General features: G+C 43.0%; 4 protein-coding genes across 6 annotated transcripts; all 4 read right to left on the bottom strand.

Moving 5' to 3' along the window:
• Positions 1-6,203: 6,203 nt before the first annotated feature.
• On the bottom strand, positions 6,204-6,928 carry LOC121973460. Its single transcript, XM_042524884.1, has one exon. It carries the CDS (start codon positions 6,725-6,727, stop codon positions 6,338-6,340), a length of 390 nt encoding a protein of 129 aa, XP_042380818.1. The 5' UTR covers positions 6,728-6,928; the 3' UTR covers positions 6,204-6,337.
• Positions 6,929-8,729: 1,801 nt separating this feature from the next.
• LOC121970258 (nuclear transcription factor Y subunit C-1-like) lies at positions 8,730-9,860 on the bottom strand. The gene is made up of 2 exons (XM_042520853.1): positions 9,715-9,860; positions 8,730-9,585 (listed from the first exon to the last, which is right to left on the bottom strand). The coding sequence occupies exon 2, from the start codon at positions 9,497-9,499 to the stop codon at positions 8,855-8,857; it is 645 nt and encodes a 214-aa protein (XP_042376787.1). The 5' UTR covers positions 9,500-9,585; positions 9,715-9,860; the 3' UTR covers positions 8,730-8,854.
• A 117-nt stretch (positions 9,861-9,977) lies between these two features.
• LOC121970256 lies at positions 9,978-15,276 on the bottom strand. Of its 3 annotated transcripts, none has more exons than XM_042520850.1 (2): positions 15,076-15,276; positions 9,978-11,920 (listed from the first exon to the last, which is right to left on the bottom strand). In XM_042520850.1, the coding sequence occupies exons 1-2, from the start codon at positions 15,235-15,237 to the stop codon at positions 10,307-10,309; spliced, it is 1,776 nt and encodes a 591-aa protein (XP_042376784.1). In that variant the 5' UTR covers positions 15,238-15,276; the 3' UTR covers positions 9,978-10,306. The 3 variants fall into 3 exon arrangements, with proteins under 3 accessions (XP_042376784.1, XP_042376786.1, XP_042376785.1); XM_042520852.1 differs by having other exon boundaries at positions 9,978-11,963; positions 15,076-15,212; XM_042520851.1 differs by having other exon boundaries at positions 9,978-14,998; positions 15,076-15,211.
• A 591-nt stretch (positions 15,277-15,867) lies between these two features.
• LOC121970255 (uncharacterized protein At5g01610-like) lies at positions 15,868-19,200 on the bottom strand. The gene is made up of 3 exons (XM_042520849.1): positions 18,948-19,200; positions 18,517-18,571; positions 15,868-16,397 (listed from the first exon to the last, which is right to left on the bottom strand). Exons 1-3 carry the CDS (start codon positions 19,032-19,034, stop codon positions 16,018-16,020), a joined length of 522 nt encoding a protein of 173 aa, XP_042376783.1. The 5' UTR covers positions 19,035-19,200; the 3' UTR covers positions 15,868-16,017.
• Between the last annotated feature and the right edge of the window lie 2,834 nt (positions 19,201-22,034).

Genomic DNA, 22,034 nt, shown 5'->3' with positions numbered 1-22,034 from the left:
CACTCCCTGGATTATTATCCTAAATTGTCCGAGCCGGGGACTTTTCTTTTCCAAGCTAGAGTGAGCTTAGTTTTTTTCGATAAAATGTCGACCTCCAACAAGCATTGGAGGAAATACTTCTTTTTTGTGCATCTTCCCGAGCGGTCAGACTTCCCAACCAACTAGTAGCTCGAAGTGGTGAGTCAGCCTCCCTTAAAATAGTACAAGAGTCGATGGGACTACCTCAATGCTACTTCAATGTTGGCCGGTTAAAAATATGGCATCCACAAGTTGTTGCTGGAGTGTGTCCTCTATATTTTCGGTTTGAGTCCAATCCGCACCTGGCTTCCGTCCAGCCTAGATATGCAACTTCTTCACTCCATCCTTTGATTCTAATTGATTTTTCTTCTTCTTTTGCAGCTGAAGTCATCCTATGTGCGTGTCTGGCCGGAAAGGCTAAGCTTGCGGATGCCACGATCAATGCGGTGGTCATAGATGAGTTGGAGAGCCGTGGTCTGCAGCCGATAGGCTCTCAAGAAGATCCGCAAGGCGAGAGCGAAGCGACTCTAGCTTTGGTGAGCGGAGGGGCAGCCAGCCAGACACCTAGTGGTGGAGCCGTTGAAAGGGCGTCGGGTTCAGCCTCCTCAGGAGAGCCACTGATAAGGCGTAAGAGGCGTCGGGCGGAGACTTCATCGCGCTCCACTTCCTCAGTGGTGCGGACCCCCACCAAAACTAGCCCGTGCCCTTCCGTCGAGCGGGTTGAAACTTCGACCCCAACTCCAGTTCAAGAGACTGCGACCCCCATGTCATCTGATCGGACTCCATCGTTATTTGGTCTATCGCAGGGAACTCTCTGCGGGCCGCCAATGGCCTTCATGCCATCGCCATTGAAGGTCAAAAAGTCTGGTATCCGTCCGACGTCCTCGTCTAGGCCATTCGGTCGAGCGACCTCGGCCCAATCAGCCCCAAGTGGCCATCGCCATATAACGGCAGTTCTCTGCCTCTCGATTGAGGAATAGCGCAAGTTGACCAGCGTTGAATCCCAAACTCCCGAGCACCAAATAATTATTCAAGGGTCGCTCGCACAAATATGGGTTGACGCCCGAGCCCGTTCAGCGATGATGTCTTCGGGGGTGCTCACGAACAGTCACACCCAAATGTTCACTAGGGAAAGTGTTGTATTCTTCTTAATTTATCTCTGATCGGCTCTTATATTTTCCTAGTTTTTCGCAATATTGGATAGAAAGTCTGGCCATGTGCCAAAGGCTCATATTTTTGGAGTAGGAGGTCAAGCAGCTTAAGGCGTCAAGTGACCAATCATCCGCCTCTCAAGAGCATCTGGAGAAGATGAATGTTGAGGTGGCTCAGCTCAGGGTCGATCTGGCGAAGAGCACCGAGCTGCTAGAGGTTGAGCGGGGAAAGAGCGCAGAGCAGGCCTCTTTGCTTGCTCAGCTTAACAAGCAAGTCAGCACTTTTAATGCCAAGATCGAATCGGCTAATGCGAGGAAACTCCGAGCTATCGAAGACCTGGACATGAAGAATAAAGAGGCTCGGGCTCTTGCTAAGAAACTCAAAGAAGATGAAGATTTTCTGATTGCCGAACGAAAAAGCCGGTCGACCGAAGAAGATGTCCTTCGAGGCCAACTCTCCATAAAAAATGATGAGCAGGCCACCATGAAGGACGAGCTGGGGGCCTCCCAAGCGACTTTGAAAACTTATCAAGATGTTGAGCTGAGTCGATTTGAGGCTATGAAGAAAAACTACATCCGCTCAGACGTTTTCAATGACAAGGTCGCCAACCGGGCACTTCGCTTCTTCTACCTGGCGATCGAAGGGGCGTTCGCCCAACTCCAGTCAAGCGGCTACCTCCCTACTGCTCTATCGAGCAAGATCATCAGTCGGGACAAGCAGACAGCCTCGCTGCCTGATGATGCTTTGGACTATCTGGAGTGATATATGCTCGAGTGATTTTCTGTTCACCCCTCTATTTTTAATCCTTATGTAAGATGTTTGTAATCCTTCGTAGTGGTAATGAATGATCGCCCGTTCGGTGGTTTTTCTTATTTGTTCATCCCTTCGCCGCCATTCGGCTTTTCGATTTAACTCACACTTTAGTTCGTGCACCGTGGAAAATTTCGAGCAAGATCGCGAGTTGCTTATTGCGACTTGGTGGCCTTCCGATCGCTGATGAGAAGTAATAGCGGAATAATCCCGAGCGATCACCGTATCTTGAAGACTTGGAGCTTTTTAAGTAGTGTGTATCCATAGTCGGCCATTCGTCATTCTTACTTGACCGCTTATTGGGACCAGGGTTTAATGTCGCTACTCGACCGCTGATGATGACAAGGGTTTAAGGTCGCCACTCGACCATTGGTGTATACGATGGTTTAAGGTCGTCACTCGACCGTTGATGAAGACAAGGGTTTAAGATCGTCGCTCGACCGTTGACGAAGACTGGGCAAAGATTAGGATTTAAGATCGCCGATCGACCATTGATGAAGACGAGATTTTAAGGTCGTCGCTCGACCATTGGGGAAGACTAGGGTTTAAGGTCGCCACTCGATCGTTGGTGTAAACGAGGGTTTAAGGTCACTGCTCAACCGTTAATGAAGACGAGGATTTAAGGTCGCCGCTCGACCATTGGGGAAGACGAGGATTTAAGGTCGTCGTTCAACCGTTGGTGTATACGAGGGTTTAAGGTCGTCGCTCGACCATTAATGAAGACAAGGGTTTAAGGTCGTCACTCGACCTTTGATGAAAACGTGATTTTAAAGTCATCGCTCGCTGTTGGGGAAAATGAGGGTTTAAAGTCGCTGCTCAACCGTTGGAGAAGACGAGGGTTTAAGGTCGCCGCTCGACTGTTGATGAAAACTGGACGAAGATTAGGGTTTAAGGTCACCGCTCGACCATTGATGAAGACGAGGTTTTAAGGTCGCCGCTCAACCGTTGGGGAAGACGAATCTCAAGAGTGGCATTCTTCATTTTTATTCATATTTGCCCTGCGTTCAGGAAACATACAAAAATACATGTATTCACTTGCGTACCTCTCATCCGACCCTGTAGGGTTGGAGATGATTCGCGCTCCACGGCTGCTCGAGCTGCCTTCTTCTTAGGTTCCAGATCGGCCGCGATGAAGGTGGTGGCCTCCGTCCGGCTTGGGTGAATTTGAACCTCCTTTTCTTCATAGACCAACCCAGGAGGCTTCTCGGTGACGGCATTCACCTCTAAGTGTGGATTCTTCCGAGCGCTTCTCGCTTCAGACTTGACCATCTTGACATAGCATCACCGAGTGGTCAGTTAGTCGCCTTTGACTTCACCCACCCAGTCATCCACGGGGAACTTTGTCTTTTGGCAATAGGTAGACACCACCGCCCGGAATTTGTTGAAGGTCAGTCGACCCAATATGACATTGTAGGCCGATAGTGCATCCACTACTATGAAGTTTGTGGTCCTGGTTCTCCTCAACTACTCTTCCCTGAGCGAGATGGCCAATTGAGCATGTCCGAGCAACAGTACTTTGTTGCCTGTGAAACCGTAGAGAGGGGTGGTCATAGGCAACATCTCATTTCGATCGACTTGTAATTGATCGAACGCCTTCTTAAAGATGATGTTCATCGAACTCCCTGTATCAACAAAAGTTTGGTGAATAGTATAATTAGTAATTACCGCTCGGATGATCAACATGTCGTCATGAGGGATCTCCACTCTCTCCAAATCTCTGGGGCCGAAACTTATCTCAAACCCCTTCGGCCTTCTCCCTGCTGCATCCCACGGCGTGGATTTCCAGTCGCCTAGCGTATGACTTCCTTGCCCTTTTAGAGTCACCGCCAGTCAGCCCCTCGGCGATCATACTTATTTCTCCTCGGGCCGCATTGCTTCTATTTTCTTCCTCCTGAGCGGAAGATCTATTTTGCTCAGCCAGGACTCGGGAGGTATCCACGTTATCCCTCCTCTGGTGATGATGGTATCGCTCGGGCTCCCTTCAATCGCTCTCTTGCTGCTCGGTAGATTGATGTCTATGTCCCTGATCAGGAGATGGAGATCAGCGGAGGTATCCTCTTGGTGCCGGTCGGCTGACGATCAGTGTCAGATCGTAGCAGTTGCGTGTGGTGTGTGTCACCGACTGATGAAAAGAGCAGAACATTGGCGTCTATACCTTGCCTCTTGTCGTCGTCTGTCGACTGGAGGCCACATGTTGCATGGCATGTGTTCTGACCTCCGGGTGTGACCTTGCTCCCTCTGCCCTTGGCCCTTTGGGCGGTTGGTGGCTGTTTGACGGTCGCCGGCGCAGGCTCAGCCGGCGTTTCCTTCTTTCTCGCTACTTGGGCTTCTTCCACATTTATATATTCATTGGCCTTCCTGAGTAGGCGGTCGAAGTCCCTGGGCGGCTTCCTGATGAGGGACCGGAAGAACTCTCTTTCGACGAGCCCTTGGATGAAAGCGTTCATTAGCATCTTAGAAGAGACCGATGGAATGTTCATGACTACTTGGTTAAAGCGCCTAATGTACGCTCTGAGCGCTTCCTTGGGCCCCTGCTTTAGGGCAAAGAGGTTGACACTCGTCTTCTAATAGCGTCAGCTGCTGGCAAAATAGTGCTGGAATGCAGCTCGGAAATCTTTGAAGCTATATATTGATCCGTCCTACAGTCTTTAGAACCAACACTGCACCGAGCCGGAGAGAGTAGTGAGAAAGACTCGGCACTTCACCCCATTTGTGTACTGGTGCAACATGCTCGCGTTATCAAAGTTATCCAGATGATCATCTAGATTGGTCGTTCCATTGTATTCCCCAATCGCCAATGGGATATAGTGTCTGGGTAGAGGATCACACAAGATCTCCTGAGATAATTGCAGGTTGATCCGTTCGGGTGAAGCATGGCTTTTGGGCGTCTTTCCTTTTCACACATCCCGAACAGGAGCGTCGTCCGAGGATAATCCTCGTTCCTGGTTTGCTTGGGCTATTTCTGAGGAGATTTGGAACAAGGCACGACGAAAGGGGATGGATGGGGGTGGCGCTTCCCCCTGCAGGCCGGTCGACCCTCTGTTCTACCCCCATATGGAAACTTGTTCCGGTTGGTCTTTTAATCCCGCTCGCCCTCCTGCTGCTGACGTTGCTGGCTACTACACTTGCCGATCGGCTACTGCCTACTGTTGCTGTTGCTCGAACATCTTCACCGCTCGGGCTTGAACGAGCATGTCGAGCTCCTCTTTGGTGAGCGTCACGATGGTGAGTTTTCCAGCGTCCTCCATCTTCTCAACTCGGATGCTGGTTAAGTTGCCACAGACGGTGCCAATATGATTCTATCTAAAAGTCGATGAGATGGAAAGTTGGGGATGTGGGCGTTTCGCTGACCGCTTGTAGACTTGCTCCGCCCTGCAAAATAGATGGCGTCAGTGCCGAGCCAGGGAAGGGGTCCCCAGCGTTGGCCCTCTGACGCTTAAGTCAGTCACCGCCGATGAAGCAGAAGGCGGAGCAACAAGAACGAAGACTGTAGCGTAAATAGTGTATAGCGTATCTCCGCCGATGCTTGGACCCCCTTTATATAGAGCTCCTGTAGCGCGCATATACTCTTCCCCAGGTGGGCGCGCGTCTCGAAGTTTTTCTTGAAAAGACTTGTTAATAAAGTGTCCCTGACACAATACCTTAACGAGCCGAGCATATCTCTGATGTGACAGTGGAAACTTTCGTTGTACGATCCTCTTGTCGACCATGCCCGGTGTTAGCGGCACTAATTCTCAAAAGGATGTCGATGGATAACACAGGGGGTCTGCTGTTAGGCCGAGCAGAATAGCCGCTCGGCCAGAATTTTGTTGTGTCCGTACTACGTCCGCTCAGCCGTAACTCCGCTACAACTGTTAAATCCTGTTGTCGGGCCGAGCGGTGTAGCTGCTCGGCCAGGATTCCGTATCCTCTTGGCGTCCAACACCTCCTTAAGCGTCGGCTGTTCGGCACATCCCCTCGAGTCAAAGGTAGGGTCGGATCGGGTACCTTCTCTTCCTTGTCGGGGATATGATCGCCCGACCGACCAATACACTTATCGTTTATCTGGTCATATGATACCCGAATATTAATCATCTTGATTTTGACCTCCATTATAGTAACTATCCCTAATATGATGAGACTCTCCTTATCACAGCATCAGAGAGGGCGTTGGCCAAGTGCATAAGATTCTGGTGCGGCGACGACTTGATCAGGTTCACTCGGGCTGCATCATATTTTTTTTAAATGAAAAAAAGTGTGCATCTTAGCATGTATGAGCTGGAACAATGCAGAAACCCCCAATCTTGTGACTCATCCATGCATACAGACCAAAACACACACGCACACACAATTCATCTGTTTCAGATCCCTTCAACTCTCAGTTACATTGTTGAATCTTCGTGCTGACGACGGGGAAATCCTGCGGCGTCATCCACGCGTACTTGAACCTCACCGGCGTCCCTCTCGAGATGGCCCGGCCGTCCCCCACGATGCACCGCTCCTCGTCGACCGGCCGGATGGCCCGACGGTTCACCGGCTCTACGCTGCTGAGCCCGTAGCATCTCAGCACCACCTTCGACTGCAAGCACCGACAGCCATTGCTGACCCACACCTCGTACTCCGGCTTCACTTCCACTACTCCCCCTGTCCTGCTCTGCCTTATGCTGATGTCCGCCGAGCTACACGGAGCTCCATGCCCTTCGTCGACGCTGCAAAGAAGAAGAAGAAGAAAAAGATCCAAAAAGCAGAGCATGTGCTGACTTGCCATTTCGATCTTCTGCCCACTCTCTTTAACTCTTGTGCCCCTATTTGTAGACCGATCGATTGGAATAACTAAGAAGTAATAAGCAAAGCCAATTGTGCTGTCTCATACTTCTGTTGCTAGTGGCTCTTTAATGGCATGAATAAACAAGTGGTGGCATGTCCAAACAACCACCATTGGCTTCAATGAGCACTTTTCTTTTCTCGTGTGCTGTAATATTTAAGAAGGAACACGACGACGTCTCCATCATCTCAGAGCTTTTAATTCTCTATCGATCACAAGTAAACCTAGAGACATGATATTGTTTACGGTTGAGCATTGGGATACGAAATTATGTGGCGAGATATGGTAGTTAAAGTGGAAGTATAGGTCAGTGGTGTTCATGATAGCAGGGGACAAGCAAAGCAAAGCTTAATGAATGAGTGAGTTGCTGTTGACTTGCCTTAGTGGACAAGCTGCGATCCTTAGTTTCGACTTTAGACGCGTTAGAGCCATGTGGAAGCCACAATCAGCTGCATGGTGTAAACGAATCTAATAAGTCCGATCGCAATTTTTCAATTCTACTCCGAAAATATTTGAATTCGAGCTGAATTCGAACCTATTCAATATTTTTTTTCTAATCAAATTTAAATCTAGAATATTTTATTTAATTAGTCAGGAGTCATTTGTATGTCGAAGTAGAACTTTGAATATTTTTACATAATTATGTTGATATATTTTTATATGTTAATATTGTTTTATCAACATATTTTATCACATATTATTTTTTAAACTGGAATTTAAATGTTAATATTTTTATATTATTCGATTTATCAAAACGTATTAAAAGAGAATAATAGCGCCTGACAGGGCACGCCCACGTGGTGTGGCCCCCACATGTGTCCACGTAGATAGGGTCCTTCGGTGCCACCTGAGATATAAGTATGAACCGCCCGTTAAACAAATTCCCAAATTAATTCTCATTCACAATTTCACATCACACAAACTTCATTTTCCCAAAATATATAATTTAGAATAAAAATATTATTTTATTAAATTTGAATATTTATTTTTTACTATATGATCCTGTCCGAGTTCTTAGTCGACGGACACTGGGGACGTGACACGCTTCGCTGTCTCCGACTGGTGGTGTAGATCTCCGACGAACCTGCAAAGAAGCCGAGCCGGGAGGGATTTCCCGACGACGGCCCTCCGACGCTCAAGTCAGGCAACGAGAGAGGCAACGTAACTGTGGCTACAGTAGAGATTTTCGCCTACCTTCGTCGGCGTTTGGGGGTCTTTATATAGGACCCCGGGGAGGCGCGGGCACGCTTCTCTATGTGTGCACGCTTCCCCCAAACATACCTGAACGAGCCCCTATCAGAAAAGTACCTCTGGCGCTATTCCGCAATCGTCCGAGCATATCCCGGATGTGATAGTGGAAGCTTCCACCGTATGATCCTATGTACGGCTCGGCCGCCAACCTTGCTACCTGTCAGCGGCAGACGTCTCGAGGATGATGTTATCCCCTGTATCTTTTGTCCTCTTGCGCTTCCTGTCTGTTCCAGGGCCGAGTGGTTAGGCCGCTCGGCGGGCATACTTCTGCCTCGGTCATATGCTCGGATGAGATTGCTCCTGCATGTCTTTGTTGCATTATGCACCGGCCGAACGGACAGCCCGCTCGGCCCTGAAACCTTTTTACTGTGAGCATCGGAAATCCGACCCCTAGTCGAGTTGTCTTTCATTCGTCTCGGGGGATTCACGGCCGGTCGGCCCGCTTCGTCCAGTCGGTTGGCCTGCTTCGCCCGGTCGGCCGGGTTTTAGAGTTAAATCTCTTGACCTTTGACCTCCACGTGTCGTTGACCTTTCGCCAACGATGATCCCCTGCCTTTACCACCGGATCACTATATAATATATCTTTTTTTTCCTCTCTCCAGTGTAATATTTAGACAATGAATTTCACGCGATGTTCGGGTTAATATGTGGGTCACACCATTTCTCGGGTTATTTTTAAGCTTAAACAAAACAATAAAAACAAAACATATTTTTATATTATTCGATCCATCGATCGTATTAAAAGGGAATAATATTGAACAATATTCAATTTCTCTTAGCATACATCGATTCATCGATCTGTTATTCTGTTTTAATTAGTTACTTGGGACCAGGTGGAGCCGGCGGCGAGTCGAATCCCTGCGCATCGATGCCCTGCTCGCCGCCGTCCTCCTGCGGCTGCCACATGTGCGGCCACGCCTGGCGATGCATGTACATGTCCGCGGGCTGTCCCATCATGAGCGCCGGCGGCGGCGGAGCGTAATAGTAGGGTACGCCGGGGGCGGCAGCGCCACCGCCAGGGCCGAGGGCGCCATCATCCTTGGCGCCGGCCGCAGCAGCAAGGTCGTCGCGGGGGACGATGTCCACCAGGAAGTCGAAGATGTCGGTGCGGGCGATGGCGGCGGCGATGTCGTTCTTCTGCAGCGTGCGCCGCTTGTTCTCCTCCGCGTGCAGCCAGGACCGGATGGTCAGCTCGAGGATGAACAGCTCGCAGGCCTTGGCGAACAGGATGGGCGCCTCCGCCGAGATCATCCGCACGTCCTCGTCCGCCTTCATGATCTTCTTGATGCGCGCCAGCGGCAGCTGCTGGTTCTTGAACTCCGCCGCCGTTTCCATCTCCTGCCGCTGGTAGTTCCAGAACACCTGAAGCTGCTGGTTCTGCTGCTGCAGCAGGTGCTGGAACGGCCCCGCAGCCGCCACCTGGTAAGGCCCCGCCCCTGGCGGCGGCGGCTGGTTCTGCTCCATTCCCCCCCTACTCACTCCCTTTTACAAATAATACCACGGTGCATCCGCTTGCTGCTTCAAGCTCAAGAACAATGGATTCACAGGTACTGTGGAAATGGAAGTGAAGTATATATGAGCAAAAAAAAATGGGTGGAGCTTAGGATTTAAATGAGGTGGAGAAAGGATATAGCGATAGGGGAAAAAGATAAGATGGGGACTCTCAACAAGTAAAGAACCTTATCCACCCTTTGTAACTTATTTGTTTGTGAGTTCGACTAGAGATATTCTTGCAATATTTTCATCACTGGGCAGCCAATTGAGTAGAGATTAGAGATGTTCTCGACTGTTGTTTTTTTCTTCTCATTCTTCACCTCTGCAAGCAACTGAATACATCAACATCATACTGATTTCCGATCAAGAGATGTCTGAATTCACAGCCAGAGGTTTTAGTAGTAGTTCAGAATAAATAGATAGAGGATTGAACTAATATATAAAGCAATTCAAAACACAACAAATCTACTTTTTTCATTCCCCTTCTTCACATTGCCAAGAGTACACAACAAACAGGAGGGACAGTAAAGCTCATGAAAAATAAGGAGCTTCTTCAACTAATACACGCACCAAATGTAGTTTCCTCACCTTCGCAGACTTTACAGACACTAGAAGAAAAGGTGCCATATAGGCGAGGAGAGGAAGCACAAGTGCATAACCGGAGTGTTTGTGAAAAAAGAAAAAGAGAAGATGACCAGCTGATGTAGAGCCGAACACAGCCTACAGATTGATGATATGATAACAATTATAGAGATGACTAACCACAAACCTTTGATTTCATCCGATTGTAAAGTTCAGTACAAGAAACAACTTCTTGCTAGCTTGATCCACAACCAATGCCACAACATCTTTTATTTTTCCCATTAGTTCTTCCAGACTATCTACTCCAAAGCTTCTCAAGTCGACGTCCTTCTTGTATCGCTGCTTGTATAGAGCTTGAAATGCACTAAGGGGAACTGGACATGAGTAGCAAATGAGAAGCTCTTGTACTTCTTGTCTAATACATTGAAGTTGATCCACAAACTCATCAGCACCTAAAAGATTATCATCATTCTTCTCTTCGTCTGAGAACTCATCAGATGAATAACCTGAATGAGGAGGGGTGATTAACTCCATGTTTTCCTCTATTACTTGTTTTCCCTTCTTATCCTTCATCGTCGTAGATGGTCTTACAGGAAACCTCCTTGCATCACTGTTGCGTAGGCACAACAGCTTGTTATGTCCCTTGCCCACCACAAATAATGAATCAGCCATTTTCTCAATGAGGTGCACCAGCTTACATACTCCATACTCTGCCTTATAGAGTGGTCGGCCAAAGAACTTTAGATACTCTGAAGGAACACGTGCAAGAGGCATACTCCCACCGGACATCTCAAGCAGCTTCACTATTTGACCCTTCAGACCCTGAAGGTCCCCTGGCTGAACCCACCACGCTTGTTCGCTGGCATTGTGATCTACTCCCGCACCTTCATTTAAGCCTGAGGGTAGGCTTTGGGATCTTGATGAAATAAAAGAACCGCCAACTAAGTTGCCACTGTTGTATTCATTAAATGAATATGAATTTTTACCAAGTCCTCCAGATGTATAGGTAGAGTTGTGGCAAAAGTCTCGGCCAATTTTTGATTCCCTACCATATTCACGTTGAGAGATTCCTCTGTAAACAATTGCCTCCTCGTCATTCTGAATATTTTGGATCTCTCCTATGCCATAACTACTAAGACATGGAGTGAAATCAGTAACACCAGGCATATAAGAGTTCACAGGAACAAAACCTTCACCTCGTGCTACACTAGGCCAGTCCCAAACAAATTGCCCAGCATTAACAAGCGCTGAGGAAACACCAACTCCAGAAGGAATTACAAGGATTACAGTGTAACCACGCTGACCAAGTATGTGCAAAGCTGGAGAAAAATCAACATCCCCAGAGATTAGCATGATTGATGACGGTGGTCGGTTATCAAGTGCAAAAAGAAACATTTCAACTAAGATAGCTTTGTCAGCAGCATCTTTACGCCCATTTGGAACATCTACTAGTTTAACCCCAGTCCTTTGGCAGCCTTCCCTTAGCCTTCGAGGGAAGGCATTGAAATCCCCATAAGCAGAAAACATTGTCACAGCTCCTCTAATGACAGGGTGCAGCCGCAATGCCATTCTAATGTTCCCAGCAACATCTTCAGGGCGAACATCATTTGGAACAGGACAGTTCTCAATATCCCAAAAGATTGCCACAGGTCCATGCAAGGACCCTGCTTGCAGGTTAAGTGGATTAACTGGGTCTAGTTCTGAATCTGGGCAAACTACCTTGTTGGCATTTGAGATATCTGGTGCCATGATTTTTGGAGAAGAGCAATGACTAGCCATTATTTTATCTTCATATGCCATTTGAGCCTCCTATATATGGATGTATGTTCATAGAAAATGAGACGGACAACATCTAAAAGCAGGGAAAGATTGAGAAAGAATATATAAGTTGCACTGGTGTACAATACAAAGACATCCAGATAGCAGTCCATCAGTCGCAAAATACTTACAACAATTTGTATGATATAACACAAAGTAGCAATAAGCGAAGGCAAATATAAGCTCCTTAGATAATTAGAATATTGGAATAAATTAGTCGATAAACAGAGTTCTATCAAAATGGGGATGTTCTCTAAAGGCTGAAGTAACAAACTCACAACATCCTTAAGTCATCTCTTGGAGTTGAAAAGTTCATTTTTGACGCATGCCCAATCTAAAATAGAACTTTTTTACTTTGAACATAGTGTCGACCAAATGTGAAAAGTCATTCAAGCTGATCCCTAATACTTCTATAATCTTCTTAACTAAAAATAAATTATGATAGTTTCCCCTATAATACTGTGGAAAGGGAGTTGCCAAATAGACAAATCAAACATATCAGCTAAATCACAATAATTGTAATAGAAAATCATATTATCACCGAATTAACCCAGTATAAATTCTGGAATCAACAACTAAATAATGATAAGAGAACAATAAGTATATAAACAAATTTAGAATTTTGTTTTCAAGAAAATACCATTTACAATAAGAGTCAAAATGTAAACAGCAGAAGGTTTGTGAGCAGAGCAACTAAGTAATGTAACTTCCTATAGGAATCAGATCCTGAACTAAACAGGAAATATGTTGGTCAATAAAATTTACCCTCTCTTAAAAAGAAGAAATAAAAAAAGCAGGAATGCCTTCTTTTATCTTTCAGTTCATTTCAGTTGTAGAAATTTTGCAATCAATGTGAAGTGTGTCAAATACAAAAAGGATCAATGGTTATACATGGTCTCATGCAATGTTAACTGTGTTGGTGAACCAAAATCGAACCTGAGTTTTAATGTTGTCAAAGTTCAAGTTAAGTCTTGTTGTGATCTAACAAGTTAACTAAGTGTGCAGGATGTTTACTCGATCGGGAAAGTCTTAACAGATCATGAAGGCCAAGCAAATGCCCAAGTGGGTCGAGAGGACCCGACACTTAGCAGATAAGCTCGATAGGTCTGGAGGACCGAAGATCGAGAGCAAGTGCCGGTGAGCCTATCCGATGCTAAGTAGCAAAAGTCCAAACAAGTCTGGAGGACCAATGTTTGGCAGGTAAGTTGAGGTAAGCAACTGGAGAAGAGCGACAGTGAGGATGGTATTCCGCAAAGAAATAAACCTTAGGTCGTTGATCCAACTGAAGAAACCAAGAAAGTTTCTAAGTTGAGATCAAGACAGTTCTACTGTCATTTACTACTCATGCATCTTATATTACTGTCTTACCTTTGTTTTGCAGGAGCATTTATCTTAATTTTGTTTTGCAGATTCGGCATGATCGGTCGATTGAACCTATGGATCGGTCGACCAAACCAGCTTGATATAAAGCAGAGATCAAGTCAACAGCAAAGTTGGTATATTGACTGATCGACTGACTGAACCAACAGATCAGTTGACCGAAACAAGTCAACGTAGCAAGGATCATATCAATCAGAAACAAAGTTGGAAGCCAGCCTGATCAGTTGATCGAACCCAGGGATTGGTTGACCAAACATTAAATGCAATTAAAGGCTCATTAATAAAGAATCTCGGTGAACAGGAAACTGTACTGATCAGTCAACCGATCAAGGAGATCAATCGACCAAACATTAATTGCTCATAATTGCACGAAGATCAGATCTCGACGAAGAAGGAAATAAAGCAGTTCAGTCGACCGCTAGGAGGTTCAGTTAACCGAACCGATCAATCGACCGACCAGTTTATCAGTCGACTGATAAAAGCTTATATAAGCAAAGCTTAAGGTCTGAGATAAGGCATCGTTTTTCAAGTGTGCAAAGCTCCTGTTCGTTCTGCTATTTTGTGCTTCATCTTCACAAGCAAGCTGCTCCATTCATAAGTGTAGACCGAGCTTCATCTTCTACCTGGTGTCGATATAACTTTAGTTAAAGCTTGCATTGTTTTAATTTCCAAAAGATAGTAGTGTGCTACTATCTTACATTCTTTATATTGTACGCATTGCTTCTTTACGAAAGATTTCGGAAAGAAAAATTATAGTGGATTGTCAAACGGTGCGATCAAGGATCGCGGGTCTTGGAGTAGGAGTCAACATAGGCTCTGAACCAAGTAACCATCTGAGTCATCTGTATTGTTTTTACTTTTATATTCCGCTGCCGCTTTGATTCTTGTTTTACAAATCGGTACAAAAAGAAAAAGTTTTAACAAGCGATATTTACCCCCTCCCCTATCGCTTCTTCCTGATCCTTCAAACTGTGGTATTATCAATAGAGAATTTCAGTGGCAAAAATTCTTAAATTAGTGGAATTATATATTTGAAGAGAACTGAGCTCTGACTGCCACTGGTGACAAATAATAATGTTTGTGTTCATAAAAAAAAAATAATAATAATAACAACTCTAGTCTGTGAATACGCTGAGAGTCTTGAGATGTATAACATTCTCATATCTGATAGCAACTTACATAACTAATATAATCATTCTTCCCAACTACTCCACCGTAGTCTTTTTTTTTTCTTCAGGATTGTCTGCTACTCGCACCATGGCATCCCCACAATAGAATTGAGCTTAAGTTCATTTAGCAAAATGTAACCTAGAGACTCAAATATTCCCAAAACATAGTAGTTCTTGAGGCTGCTACTAAAAGCAAAAGCTATACAATCCTGAACCTCCAAAGAAAACCTAGTTCGATTGACGAAATAACACAAAAATCCAGATCGCATTCCCAAAACAGCGTGGGAAAGCGATCCAGTAACCAAGATAGTATATTTAGCGCATGACAAAAGTTCATTTCCTCAAAAAAGAAGAAACCCTAATCAAACAACCAACCGACCAACGACGCGCGGAGTACTCGCCAAATCAAATCCCCAACAGCAACAATCACACATGATCCATCGCACAAGAAAACCGAATTCCATCAAAGATCACAACTTTTGGCACAAGAATCACTTTTTCCCATCGGAGAAAATGGGTTCTGAAACATCCGATCAAGTCAAACGAGATTAAAAAAGGAAACCTTTTTTCCCCTTCAATTACACATACGAAGCTTACCGGGATCAATCCAACTACAAATCGACAGTCTGGGCTCTCGCTGCCAAAACAGAGTTGCCTGGGCGGGCCGACTTCGAAACTTGACCTCCAGAGAGAAGCAAGCGACAGGAATGCAACGACTCCAGCTCTATCCTCTCTCTCTCCCCCCTCTCTCTCTCTCATAAATAGCGGATACCATGTGAGTCCACTACAAAATGGCGACACTGTGAATAAGTGATCGAGGCCATCCATTTTCTCCAACCACAGATTGGACGGACGGAATTCCGCCACCGTCCAAATCACATTGTATCCAATATTGCCTCAATTTTAAGTACTTAAATGCATATTATTTTTAGTATCGTTTTCCATGTGATAAATATAGAATGAATTCTGTCCCCGGCCAGGATATTTTCTCAGTTTTTAAACTAGGTAAGAACAGAGTCTTATCTTTTTGCGAATAAAAAAATAAATAATTTTTTTAATAGATGATTGATTTAAAAATATTTTACTAATGGTAAGTGATTTTCGATTTACTTTAGTGACTTATACATCGACATAAACTCAATACTTGGTGTTAAGAGAAAATATAGAATGAATTTGATCCTCTATCATTTCTTTTACTAGCTTATTCTCGAGTTTAGATGGAAAATTTTATCAATCCTATTTATTCTTCAAATACTCGAAACGTAAATTTTATTTAAGTTTATCTTTACTAACTAATTCATTGTATAGATTCATCTTCATTAACAATAGATTTAGATAATATAAAAGATTAACAAATTGCATATCCGATAGGTGTAGATCAGTGAACCATTTGCTGATGCAGTATTTGAGAACATAATTCATGTAAAACGTTCAACCATTGTCGAGTTTAAACAACTATGTAGATCTCGCAAACTTTGCAATTCCAAACATGAGTTCCAACTGAAAGAATCAGGAAGACAACATGATCCGGTACCGACCTCAAAACTCGTCGACCTTGATAGAATCACGAGGCATATCGTAAGCATCCTTGGATCTTAGTTTCTTCACACCAGCCATGAAGCAGATCTTGTCTGACTTGTAGCTTTCCACACCCACTTGGGTAACTTTGACCCAAACCAGGACCTTCGTCTTCAAGCCTTCTATTCCCGACAACTTCCCTCTTGATAGAGTACACTTGACGCGCTTAGCATATCGCAGCACTGAAGAATCTTTGAAGCTGATCTCACAAGCGGAAGGAAGGTGAACAATCAACTTTGATGTTGATTCATCGAACTCGTAGCATATGATGTTCCTGGGAAAAAGGCCTTGGGGTAGGCCATATTCGCGGAGGAGATCGGGTAGAGATTTCGGTGGTTTGCCTGTAGAAAATAAGACCACAATGAACCAATAAATACATCCTTTTGCTGTGGTTTAGTTAAATACAAATACGATATTGGAGGTTGACTAGTAATGAAAGCCAAATTAGTCATCGTAAACTTTGCTGGAGATTTGCAAATTCGAATACGAAAGTCATCATACACTCACAAGCAACTTGTTAAGTTATTAACATGTGGCACAATGTAAAAAAAACTACCGAGCAACTAGTCTAATGACTCAATAGACACTCTTCATCAAATTGTGGTAATGGGGGACTTCAACCAAGTTCCGTTCCAACCATGTTTATAGTAAATTACGGCAAAAAAGATAATCACAAAGATTGAGAAGAAAATAAAGTTGGAAATTAACATGTAGCCATGCATGTTAGTCGCAACAATTTGGGGTTGTCTCAAGTTGCATATCGACAGTGTAAACTATAAGAACTAAAGTGAAACTTCAATTATTGGTATCGCAATTCAAGATAGTTGAGATTGATGGAAAATTGACAGCCCGCGCACATAGGGCATTTCAACATACATGACCATTGACAGAGAAAATTTGAGTGTGAAATAGATTGTAGAGATCACTGAAAAGAGGACATGTAAAATTTTAGGCTTCCTTTGATTCAATCAGTAAAAGGGAATCCTAAAACTATGGAATTTGCTAATCAACCAGAATGCCAAAGCAAAATTGGTCTTTAAAGACAGCGGGCCAATCCATATGATAATTAATCCCATAAATCTAAAATGATCAAGGTTTAAATGTCAGTACACTTCTAAACAAAGATATCCAATGAATTCATTATATCTGCACATAAGCACGAGATATTCAATTTACCATGGTCCATGGAGCATACATGTGTAACATACGATAAACGCCAATTATAGATAATAGTTCATCAAAAGTTTATTTTAAAGAAAAGGAATACAAGAAAAGAACTACATTCCAGTATTGATGCCCGTGAATGCTATGAGCATAGGTAACGTAGTATTTGCGTAAGCTGACAATGGATGGCATCCGATCGGATTGCCATATAGTGCATATACAGGAGTATTGACATTCTGTAAGAAAAATAATTCACCAGCCACTTACTAGATTACAAGTACAAACGCCGTAAATTCTAAGTTGGGGAAAAAAAATCAGAGCACAATTATGTATAATTGGTGTTCCTTTTCAAGAGACTTAATCATCATTGTGATTTTTGTAGTTATCGACATAAACTCACACCAAAGTCAATAAGGTTTAGCTTCTCTTTAACATATTAAATAACATTCCTCTCCATCTAACATAATAATTTTTTGCCAACAGATCAATTTTTGGTTAATCATCTCTATTTGGATTATAACAAACATCTCGATTTCTGGTTTATTCCCAAAGATCATGTTGAGTTAAACAAAAAAAGCTAATATAGTTTGGGTGACCCTAATCAAAGATTAAAGCAATGCATTTCATGTTACATGCACATACGTAGGTATTATATGTGATAGGGTAAAGCCATGTATGAGTATATTGCGACGTAGAGACTGCTATTTCATTCAGTTTTGTAGTAATTTTAGAAGTTAGTAATTATTGAAGCCTATAAAGCCTATACTGGTTTAAACATCGAAAATATGATTATCCACCAACCCTAATCCAACATCAACAAGTAGTTCAAACAAGATCATACTAATAAAGCACTCTGCTGTAAATTTACAATGTCGTATGGTAAAATTTGTTTAATCAGTAATATCTCTATGAGAAACATCTCAAAACTCCAAGTGAAGAAACTATCAAATATGAAAACACAGATACTACAGAATCCAGTGAGAGAAAAATGATAGATTAACAAAAACAAAACTAACTTTAGCAGAAAGGGCAAGCTATCGTGGAAATCAAGCAATCAGTAGTTGGGGTTCTTAAAGCAAAAGGACATTTCAACCAACGAAAGCTACACTCTACCTTGTATTAGATAATCACTAAAAAAGTTGACAAGGAAAGTTACGTGATAGGTGAAGGATTGAGCATCTGTAGCATATCTCGAAATGAATCGGAATTACAAAAAAAAATAAGAAAGATCTTGGTGCCTTACAGCAACAAGGAAGTTGAAAATTGATGGGAAAGCAATGGTATAGAATCCCTCACCTTTCAGCTTCTCAAAGAGCCACTTAGCCTTCTCCTCCACTGTGCTTGAAAAGCGCTGATGAAGTCAAGACCAGATCATCATAAGACATCAATCGAGAAAAGATCGGATTAAAGAAGGTAAACGCAGGCGTGCATGCGATTTCTCCCTTGTATGAACCAGAAAAGGGCAAAAACCAGAATGTAAAAGACACAAGCATCACGGCAGTGTGGCGAACGTCGGAAATCTGATCCGCGAGATGACCTAAAAAATCCCTTGGATTGGGCTAGGGAACATCCTGGATCTCAACACGCACACTACTCTTCCTCAGCGCAAGATCGACATTTGGGCGAAAATGCCTTCTTTTACATCGCTTCTTCCATGAGATCGAAGAAACCGGTAGGGCTCACAGAGAAAATCGGAGAAAAAACGAAAAAGGAAAGGTTCCGCTTACAGAGAAGTCATCGCTCATGGAGGAAATCTCCGCTTTGGCTTTCTTCGTAATGGAAAAGCTCGCGACTTTCATCAGCGCTTTCTCCATTTCGCCTGCTTCTTTCCTCTGAGTATAGTTCGCTCGCCTCAGAGAGTGAGCAGCAATATCGCAGAGCGAGAGCACGACGAGCGTGAGTTAGAAAGAGAATAAAGCGAGCCTGATAGTGGCAGCTCAAGGAGACGAGAGAGACACATGACGAGTGCGGCCATTGAAGGGACCAGTGACAGTGAGGCAATCGAAGCAACAGAACCTCTGGGACAGCAAATGATTGCCTGCCACATGCCATGTTTTTGTTTTCAATTTATAGGCCACTGAAAAATCAACTTCGATGGATTTTCAATTTATAAGTGACATCATGTTTTCCACTTATGCATATTTAGGGGTGATCCTTTTGGATTGTAAAAAATGATCCAAAAAATTTATCCTCTAAATTAGATAAAAATTATTCATCTCCATCAATATATATTTAGAGATCATCTCTTGGACCATAAAAAATAATCTAGAGGATCTGTCCTCTAAATTATATCGGATCCTCTGGATCGTTTTTTACAGTCCAGGGGATGATCCCTAAACATGCATTGATGAGGATGAATGATTTCCATCTATTTTATAAATGGGAATCATGTATTCCGATAATATATATTTATGGACCATCTCCTGAATCGTAAAAAGCGGTCCAGAGGATCTACCCTCTAAATTATACCGGATCCTCTGAACTACTTTTTACAATCCAAGAAATGATCCTTAAATATATATTGGTGGCGATGAATAATTTTCATTTATTTTATAAGTGAAAATTATATATTCCACCAATATATATTTAGAAATCATTCCTTACATCACACAAAGCAGTCCAAAGATCAGATCTCATAAATTTATCCGCAGACATTTCAAGGATCGATACTAGTCGAAGTTCACAAGTTCATATCTCTCTTGGGATGTCGAGCATTTCTTTTTAATACTTTCGTTTTAGATGATTAATATTTTAATTAAGAACTGAGAAATCAAAGTCGAAGACTTTGTTTTCCTTGAAAGCCCCCACTTAACAGCTCCTTGTTTTCGCCTCTAAACTCTTTGCTAAGCCGCCTGAGTTTGCCATTAGAAGCTCGGTACGGTCTGTTAGTAATTAATCCTAATAATCAATTATAAAATGATTAAACTTTTTAGATTACTCATTGAGTTAGATTCAAATGAGCTCATTCATTGGATTAAGTCCAATTTAAATTAGACACATTGGATTAATGAATTAAATGAGGGAGTGTTTGGTTGATGGGTTTGGGAATGAAAGAATGGAATGATAGTAAAAAATAGTGTTTGGATTGTGGGTTTGGGAATGACATTTTGGGAATGATTACTAAATTTATGGGAATCAACCAAACCCATATAACTTGATGGGTTTCATTTCCATTCCTATTCTCATTCCACCCTACTATCAAACTCATACCCATAGTCATTCCCATCATTTAACCAAACGCCCCCAATGAATTATACTTATTGGGTTATTGAATTAATAGTTAATTCAATATAATAATCCAACCCATTAAAAGAAATACAAAGAGACAAAAACTCTTGATATTCATTGGATGAATATAAATAGGTTTTTGGATTTAATTTTTCATTAGATGAAACGAGAGACTCTTGATCTTCCCTTCTTCTTCCTCCTCTTCCTCCTTGGCTGAATCTTCATGTTTAGCTGAACCTTCCAAGTGACTAGTACCACAAAGTTGGTTCTTCTCTGAAGGCTTAGTTCGTGTGACGAACGAAGGATATGTTCGTGTGGATACCGTAGAGGCACGAACACTTAATCGCACTGAGATCTACATCTAAAGAAAGGTTGTTGTCCGGATTGCGAAGGGCACACATTAAAGGTATAATCCTCTCATGTAAAACTTAGTATATGGTTTCCTTTCGCATGGATCTTCTGGAGAAACTAGATATTTTCCATTGCACTTTTGCTTATTTAGCGCCCTAGTTCCTTATAGTGGTATCAGAGCCACTTGCGAAGGCATATGCTAAGTAGTAGTTAGAATTTTTTTATATGATATAGAAATTGCATGATATGTTTACTATGATTTGCAAATTCATGAGTATCGGGCAGATTATGAGTCTAGGTCAAAATTATTTTGTTGGGAACGAAACATAGTTGGTGTTGTGACTAGCAAGGTCTCGACCAATGGTGTTTTGTTGGGAACAAAACAAAGTCGATTTTAGGTCTTAGGGTCTCGGGTATGGCAGCAACTCATACAATGAGTATGCAAAATAATTTTGCTTCCAAGGCGCTGGCCCCCCCCCCCAACTAACTGGCTAGCGGGACCACCATGGCATTGCAGCTCATAAGTCTTTGTAGAAATCATAGTAAATTTTATGTCATAAAATATTGTGAATGCTATATAATATGGTGCATGGTTATGGCCTAACCCCCAATGTGATTGGATGTGTGTGTATATTATAATTCATAATATGGCCTGCGTATCGTGTCTTCATCTTTTATCACTCTTGTTGTAAATTTAGACTACCCTCGAATGTAACTCAAGGTTTCTTTAGGTTTTATAATGTACAAATTAGAGAATAATTAGTTTACTGAACGATGGTGAAAAGAGAGAAGGACAACAACACATGACGACTAAGGAAGCACTTGGAGAACATGCTTAGACCTAAGTTGACCTTTAGATCTTCTCATTGGCTTGAGAAGATCGTAGTTTATGGGGTCATAACTATGTCACATTTTATTTAGTGTATATGGTGTTATATGCCATGAATGTATGTGATGCATGTGTAGCTATCGTAATTAGGTCTTTTTCATATGCCTATCAAAGTTTGGTACTCACTACTACCTCGATCATTTATAGTCAGGTTTTTCCAAAGCAAAGTGACTCATTTTATCTTGGTAGAGTGTGATAGGACAATTGTGATGTCCGACTATTGGACTTTGAGTGTGACTTAACTAAGGGGGTGTTTGGTTAAATGATGGAAATGACTATGGGTATGAGTTTGATAGTAGGGTGGAATGGGAATAAGAATGAAAATGAAATCCATCAAGTTATATGG

The sequence above is a fragment of the Zingiber officinale genome, chromosome 4A (assembly GCF_018446385.1).
Source record: "Zingiber officinale cultivar Zhangliang chromosome 4A, Zo_v1.1, whole genome shotgun sequence".
In the NCBI taxonomy this organism is placed as follows: Eukaryota; Viridiplantae; Streptophyta; class Magnoliopsida; order Zingiberales; family Zingiberaceae; genus Zingiber; species Zingiber officinale.
Note: the sequence above shows the minus strand (reverse complement) of the source record. Positions and strands in the feature narration are given on the sequence as shown.

Coding starts and splice junctions, on each gene's coding strand:
- LOC121973460 (XM_042524884.1), bottom strand. CDS start 6,727: ATGGCAAGTCAGCACATGCTCTGCTTTTTGGATCTTTTTCTTCTTCTT.
- LOC121970258 (XM_042520853.1), bottom strand. CDS start 9,499: ATGGAGCAGAACCAGCCGCCGCCGCCAGGGGCGGGGCCTTACCAGGTG.
- LOC121970256 (XM_042520850.1), bottom strand. CDS start 15,237: ATGAGAGAGAGAGAGGGGGGAGAGAGAGAGGATAGAGCTGGAGTCGTT. Junction 11,921..15,075: donor TTGTAGTTGGATTGATCCCG/GTAAGCTTCGTA, acceptor ATCCATATATAG/GAGGCTCAAATGGCATATGA.
- LOC121970255 (XM_042520849.1), bottom strand. CDS start 19,034: ATGGAGAAAGCGCTGATGAAAGTCGCGAGCTTTTCCATTACGAAGAAA. Junction 18,572..18,947: donor CCATGAGCGATGACTTCTCT/GTAAGCGGAACC, acceptor TGACTTCATCAG/CGCTTTTCAAGCACAGTGGA. Junction 16,398..18,516: donor GCTCTTTGAGAAGCTGAAAG/GTGAGGGATTCT, acceptor TATTTTCTACAG/GCAAACCACCGAAATCTCTA.